Source organism: Nelumbo nucifera, chromosome 8, assembly GCF_055504915.1.
Source record: "Nelumbo nucifera cultivar China Antique chromosome 8, China Antique-T2T, whole genome shotgun sequence".
In the NCBI taxonomy this organism is placed as follows: Eukaryota; Viridiplantae; Streptophyta; class Magnoliopsida; order Proteales; family Nelumbonaceae; genus Nelumbo; species Nelumbo nucifera.
In genome coordinates this window covers 28,686,506-28,694,093 of record NC_142656.1, presented here as the reverse complement: position 1 = coordinate 28,694,093, position 7,588 = coordinate 28,686,506, and the positions used below count along the sequence as shown (strand labels likewise).

Below are 7,588 nucleotides of genomic sequence, written 5' to 3'. Positions count from 1 at the left end.
CTTTTCTGGGTATATGTGTCAACCTGACCTAGTTCTTTCATGTGGCATCCTTGAGAGAGATTATTTTCTCAAAAATTGTTATTTTCGAGTATAGGGGTTCACCCTGTCCCATTTTTGCCACGTGGTAGTCTTGAGAGATGTTCCTCTCAAAATTTTGTTATTTTCGGTATATAGGTCAACCTGACCCGTTTCTACCACGTGACAACCTTGAGAGAGATATTCCTCTTAAAATTTATTATTTCGGGTATACGGGCCGTCTCGACCCATTTTTGTATTTATAGGTGAGGGTAGGTGGGTCAGTATGGGAGAGGGTGGTTAAGGGTCAATATGGATGGATCAAGTGGGTCAAGGGTTAGGGTGGGTTATGACCTTTTAACAAAGATTGATGATGGGTCATGGTGGGTTGGTGGGTCAATACTCAATATGGGTGAATTGGTATTTAACCCTTACCCAACCCAACCCAACCCAACCCAATCCATCCATTTGCCACCCCTACTTTTAATAATTTGTTTTGATCAAAGCCCATTAAGTCCAATTGCTCCGGCTTGTATCAAGGTTCAAAAAAATCAATACGATACGCACTGTATTGGATGTATCGTATCGTATCGTATCTTTTGGGTCCCGAATTAATTCCCAAAAACCAAATTTTGAAAAAAAAACAAAAAAAAATTATTTTCGTGTGTATCTAAACCATGGCTTGTATAACTTATGAAGTGGTCAGGATGATGACCCCTCATATTTTCTTGCTTAGACCGGAATGAACCGGACCAGCAATATAAACGGTGTGACTCGAACCGTAAGCCATCGGTTTAAGAACTCGTGTGATTAGCACGTGGCTAGGGTTTATAGACTCCTGACTCCCAGAGGTAGCGAGAGATGAGTAACAGTTCCCGACTTTCTGCTCTTGCTATAAAGCTCGGCCAGTAACAAACCCTAGTTTTGGGTTTTCAATTTCGCCGCTTAGTTTTAGGGTGAGTGCGATTCCTCCATTAGTAAACTGCTCTTTCAAGATATATGTTTTTTTTATTTTTTTTCCTTGTTTAGAAGATTGCTTGTTTTTTGGTTTCTGATCAGAGAATCGGATCTGTATTTGCTTTGGGAGCCTTTGATGTTATTGATGGCTAGCTTTACTTGATTTTCAGGTCGGGAGAGTCTTTTTCTACAGGAATCTAGGGAGTGTAAATAGTAACCATGAGGTATTCTGCTTCTTTCATTTGATAATAGATGTTATTTGCTAAGAGAATTCATTTGATTTTATTTATTCGATAATGTTATTGTCGTTGACATTGAGAATCAAAGCAAAGGTTGTTCAAACTTGTTAACTCGTGGCCCAAAATCTGGAAATTTAGTTTCGTAAGAAAAGCCAGAGCTAGTGAATCCCTGGAAACAAGGGCTCCAAGCCAGACCGATATTGAGGCTGTAGCAATTAGATGAAAAGTAGCATTATTATCCTCTGGGAACATATGATACCTTGTATCCTCTCAAAATCAGGAAGCTTGTTGTTTCATTCTTTGAGATGTAATTGTTTTAAGGATTTCTCTTTTTTTCCTGATTCTATTTTACCTATTTGCTATTTCTCAACGTAAAATCTAAATGTGAAAGAGATATTTTTTTAGTTTTCAATCGGGAGTAGTTAGTTCTCTGTGTGAAATAGAAATTCTGTTTAGATTTGGGTTAACATTTAGTGTTTCAATTTATTGGTGCCATTTTTTTCTGTTATAAAAAAATCTCGAGTTTTTTATGCTCTAACATCTAGAGAGATTCTGGCCCGTGTTTTTAAAACCAATGCTGAATTCTTATTTTTTTGTTCTATTTCCTCTTACTTATTTGCCTTGCATAATTCTTCTTAACAAAAGCAACTCATGGGGGTTTTGACAGTCATACTGACCGAACCATGTACAATGTATGGATTACATGACTCAGTCGGCTACTTCAGGACAGTGTGTTAGGTTCTTAGACTGCTAGCATGATTTAATGTAGGTTGTTTGTTTTCTGGTCTATTCTCTTTACAATTTTGCTCCTTATCTTTCAGAGGTTTACAACTAAGTCTGGTTATTTTACTAAGGCTCAGTTTGGAAAGAGTACAAACACAAATATGTACAGTACAAATACATAGAGAATAATATAAAATACAAGGTTTTGCACTCTACATATTTGTATTTGTACTCCTTCCAAGCTGAGCCTAAGTGGGAAATATGGCGTATTATCAATGTTATACAATTCCTTTCCATGGTTAGTAGGTCTACTACTGTTGTATTTATGTGAAGCTGATATAGATCCTAGGAAATCCATTCAATTGCTGTTCCTTCTGTTTATATAGTATGGATGAATTTTGGTGTTCTGTTAGACATATCTATTGCCTAACTTTGTTGCATTTTTATTTTTTGAACTTCTATAGTAAGCTTCAGAGTGATGCATTGAGAGAAGCCATCTCTGGCATCATGTCAGATTCCAAGGAGAAGAAGCGAAACTTTGTTGAGACCATTGAACTCCAAATTGGCCTGAAGAATTATGATCCTCAGAAGGACAAGCGTTTTAGTGGTTCTGTCAAGTTACCACATATTCCTCGTCCTAAGATGAAAATTTGCATGCTTGGTGATGCACAGCATGTTGAAGAGGTGATTTTTCTCTGCTTGGACAAACTTCCATTGTAATGGTTATTTAATTGAATTTGATTGAATTTTCTTCAGCTTGATTCATTTCTAGTCGGATAGTTTGAAGATATTCTTGTATCGTTTTTATCCTTTATAACTTATAATTTGTGAAGTGCCAGTACTTATGCCATTACTTTGGTTTCTATGCTTGCATTGCATGCCCACCCAATACTGTGGATCTAAGGATCTCCAGAGAAGTCTGATATTCAGTAGTTATTTTTCATATTCCCCACCTCATAATTGTTTTGTCTGTTTGTACAATTAGGAAAAGTGACAGGTTGGGAAATCCGAGAAAATACAAGGGGGAGGATACTGTTTCATTGGTGGGGGGTTTTGGAAAATAAAACCAGAAAGCAAATAAAAATTTGTAAGGTTGGGCAAAGTGAAGACTGTTCATGATATTTTTCTGTTTTTTTATTTTCTTGTCTGATGGAGTTCTGAACAAAGAAGGTTAAGAATTAAGGGTTATTTGAATATTTTATTTCATGGGTATTTTCTTGTTTTTTGCTTGGATATTGACATGCCTTGAAAAACTGTTATGTATAATTAAATAATTTGTTAGATGGACCTCTGGTGTATGACATGTACGTACTATTTTTATGGCTTATGTGAAAGGGAAATAGGCAACAAGAATAACTCAAAGATAAAGTTTCAGCAATGCACTTAATCTATGGCTTCTCTTAGTTGTGTAATATGCTATTTTTTGGTTCACATTACCAGGAAACAGTATTACCTTATTGAGATTCTTTCTCTTGTTGACAATTCTGCATGCTTCTTTGTATGATATACTCCCCTTTATAATTTAAATTCTGGGAGAATTATATAAAATCTGAGTACTTGTACATTCCTACTGTATGGTGTTGGATGTGGCATGTTAATGCCTACTTGATGCAAAGCTGGATATTGCATGGATACTGTTGTACTTTATGAAATTAACACCTTCAAAATATATGGAATGGTATGTTTTAGAAATTTTTAAGTTGTAATTAAATTTGAAAAATTTAAAAATATAAATATGAAAAAATAACACTTTGCTCTAAAAACTAGTTAAAAAAGCATGACATAAACATCAAACGGAATTTCCATGCTTTTATTATTATCTGGTATATCCCCTTTTATGTATCAATGTCTGTGTTGGTATTTGTGCCTGAGTATCATTGGAAGAAATTTGATTCACTTGTGATAGTTTATGAGCTTTTAAAGGTTTCATTATTAGTATGCATTTTGTTTAAGGCAAACATTTATATTTAAGTTGGTATAATTTTATGGTGTTGTGCATTTATTGTGAATGATTTTTTTTTATTTGGACTGTAGGCAGAGAAAATAGGCTTAGAATATATGGATGTGGAGGGGCTGAAGAAACTAAACAAAAACAAGAAATTGGTCAAGAAGCTTGCAAAGAGATACCATGCTTTTCTTGCATCAGAAGCCATCATTAAGCAGATCCCTCGTCTTCTTGGCCCTGGCCTCAACAAAGCAGGCAAGTACAGTTTTTTCATGGATCATTATTATTGGTAAGGCTATTTAATAGTAGTAGCCGCACAATGACAACATTGAAATTATTTGATTGGTGTTTGCCATTTTTTGATCCAATAGGGATTATTTCTAAAGGTATAAATTAAAAAATAAAAAAGCATGAGAAGCAGAATTGGATTCCTGTAGTGGCTTTTGTAGGTTCCTTTATATGCTACATTTTAAGTAACTAGTTTGTGTTTTCCTTGTCTATTCACTACTTAATAGCTGTACCATAGATTTGATATTCCCCCTCTCCCAAGTAAGAGTTCCAAAGAAAGTTCCCTTTGTGATTGATGATCTTTTGGGTTGGTGGCTAATTAGCCAATCATGTACAAGTCTTATTGGCTCCATCATATGTGATTGGTCAGTAAGCTCACCTATAGCATATTGATGTTGGTCCATTGTTCATTGAACCTATTTGGTTTTGTGGATGCGACTAAACACCTAAATGTGCATCTAAAAGGTGACTTGAAACCTGATCAGGATTGCAGATCCTCTACGATCAGCTTTTTGATGCCTTCATGGCTAAGATCAACCTAGGGATGGGAATCAGATAAGCCTTGGTAATTATACCTACTTTGTAATTTTGTATAGTTACCCAATTGCCCCTGCTGTAGTGTTTGTTGCCATGTCATGGACTACTGGCTATTATTGGGACGACTCCTGGTATTGTCTCTACATTGTGCTGAAACATGCAATGTGAGTAGGTGGATTGGGGATAACTTTGGCTGTTGGGGGCCAACAGCATACGCTAGTGAAAAGTAAATGGACAACAAAAGAAGAAAAAACACATTCTAAATCATTGCATATTTGTCCTTGACATATTATATGTTTATACATCTGTTTATTCTGTTCATTGGATCACTAGGTCCATCTTTTAGTGAGAGCATCTGTGTGATTTGAACCATCTATTCAGTGGTATTTTTTAAGAAATGTTAAATAACTACTGATCAGAAAAAAAAGATAGGCTAAATACCTAGGAGCATTTTCTTAGTTGTCAACTGCATGGAATGTGATTTATGACAGTTTTTTCATAGTTACGAGTCTCATGTCCTTTGCTAATGCAGGGAAGTTCCCGACACTTGTGACTCATCAAGAAAGTCTGGAGTCAAAAGTTAACGAAACCAAGGCCATGGTGAAGTTCCAACTGAAGAAGGTTCTTTGCATGGGAGTTGCTGTTGGTAACTGCTCAATGGAGGAGAAGCAGATATTCCAGAATGTTCAACTCAGTGTCAACTTCCTTGTATCGTTGTTGAAGAAGAACTGGCAAAATGTGAGTTCATTTGCTTCCTCACTGATCACTGACTTTTTTTATGTGGAAAACTTGCTACAAAAAGCTATTAGGATTTTCAAGGAAACTAATCTGAGATAATTCTTACAGTGCTTGAAGTTTTTATGTTTTGTTGTTTCAGTAATTTCTCGTTGAGGATTTTGTTCATTGAAAATTTTAGGATAATAATGTCAATCAACTATTTCAAAATGACATTTTATCTACTAGTACAATCTAACGACTTTCTTATGAACAACTTGTTAAGGTAGTTTATTCGTCAGGTGCTTGTTTATTCAAATTAACTGCTTATTTTTCATTTAGTTAGTTTATACCTCAATTTCTGCATGTTCATTTGTCAATTTACAATTACACCGTGATTTCTATATACCATTATCTGCTCGAATAGAAAATAATTATTGTTTCTGTGACGAATCAGGTGAGGTGCTTGTATCTCAAGAGTACCATGGGGAAGCCATACCGCATCTTCTAAGCAACTTTGGATTCCTATTATTAGAGCTATGTAGTGAGATGTAGTGTGAGCAAGACTTCAACTTTTTCTGACAATTCTCAATTTCCTTTTTTTTGTTCCATTCACCCTCGTGGGTTTTTGCTGAAAGCTACTTGAATTCAATGTCTGTAAGTTCTTTATGGATATATTATTTAAGCAGATTTCTATGTTTTCATCTCTTTGATTCTATGTGTGTACATCGTTCATTTTTATTTGAGTCAGAATTCCGGTTGTGGCCTTCACAGGCCAAAACTGTTTTTTATTGCAGAGAGAAAATTCAATAAGAACTCGAAGACAAAACAAAAGCGTCCAGGTCCAGTAAAAAGCAGCGAGGCAGATGCTGCATTCAAATTACAACACTAATAAAAAACAACAAAACAACAGACACTGCAAAGCCTACAGTGCTAAATATCAAACTTGGGCCATCATCGACAGTCTCTATTATTACCTACCTGAGTTAACACGCTGTAGAATTTCTGATGGCCATGTAGAAGACCCTGAGACAATTCCCACTTGATCTTCCACGTGGGTCGCTTGATATACGTTCTCCTTACATGCTTGTAAACACTGTGAATAGACTTCGACCTTTGGGCTTTGGTTTCATGGAAATTATCGTGAAGTGTCAATATATATCTTTTAAGTTTTAATGGTGGAAATTACAAATCACACGTGGTGCCCGTTACCCCAACCCCACCTACCCCAAGCATGGCAGAAGTCAAATGCCGTTTGGTACGCAAGACACTTTAAAATGAAGAGTAAAATTGACAAGGATGCCCGTAATTTGTTTGTATTCTCTGTATGTGATTATAGGCGACTTATTTAGAATATCAGGCTTGAGTCCTTCAAGGGTGATCTTCCTATTCTATAAAACAGCTATTCATGCTTCCGCTTTGTAGACTTCTAAATCCTCTTAAGAGCAAAGTGCACCTTTTCATCCTCATCTCTAAACAAGTTCTAAATATTGACATGGGCCGATATGTCAATAGGGTGTATCAGCCTGTATCAGTATTTTTTTAAAGTCTCATTTATTTAATTTTTTTGAAACTGATTCAGGGGTCGGTTTAAGGCCCGACCACCCTTTGAATCAGTGTCTGACTTGATACAACTCCTGGAGGGGCATATCGTTAAGCCATCGGCATCGGCCGATACAACTCCCAACTGCACACTTTCCATTAGGGATGCAAATGGATCAAATTCTGATCCGATCCAATTCGATTCGTAATCTGATCCTAAATTAGCGGATTCGAATACCCCCTCTTCAGACTTTCAAATCGGATGGGATTGCGAATCGGATTCATTTGGAATTTGGATCAAATTCGAATCACCCCTTGATTCACTTCGAAAAGATCTGATCCGATTTGACCCTATATATAATCTTCCCATGGACGTAGGAGGATTTTCTCCAAACCACATAAATTCTTGTGTCTTCATCTCTATTTGCTTGAATTTTTATTTACTTTGCCATTTTGCATGTTCTCAATTTTTCTTCACGGGTTGATTCAGGATACGTGATCCAACGCTTCTACACCAACAAGTGGTATTAGAGCTAGGTTATTAAATCTATGAAGTATTTACGATGGCAAAGATGTCAACTATAAAGTTCGAGGTAGAGAAATTTGACGGCAAGATGAATTTTGGGTT

General features: G+C 36.1%; 1 protein-coding gene across 1 annotated transcript; it reads left to right on the top strand.

Moving 5' to 3' along the window:
* The first annotated feature begins 866 nt into the window (after positions 1–866).
* LOC104605335 (large ribosomal subunit protein uL1) lies at positions 867–6,122 on the top strand. Its single transcript, XM_010270056.3, has 6 exons — positions 867–971; positions 1,143–1,196; positions 2,399–2,618; positions 3,969–4,134; positions 5,237–5,442; positions 5,876–6,122. Exons 2-6 carry the CDS (start codon positions 1,192–1,194, stop codon positions 5,927–5,929), a joined length of 651 nt encoding a protein of 216 aa, XP_010268358.1. The 5' UTR covers positions 867–971; positions 1,143–1,191; the 3' UTR covers positions 5,930–6,122.
* The last annotated feature ends 1,466 nt before the right edge of the window (positions 6,123–7,588 follow it).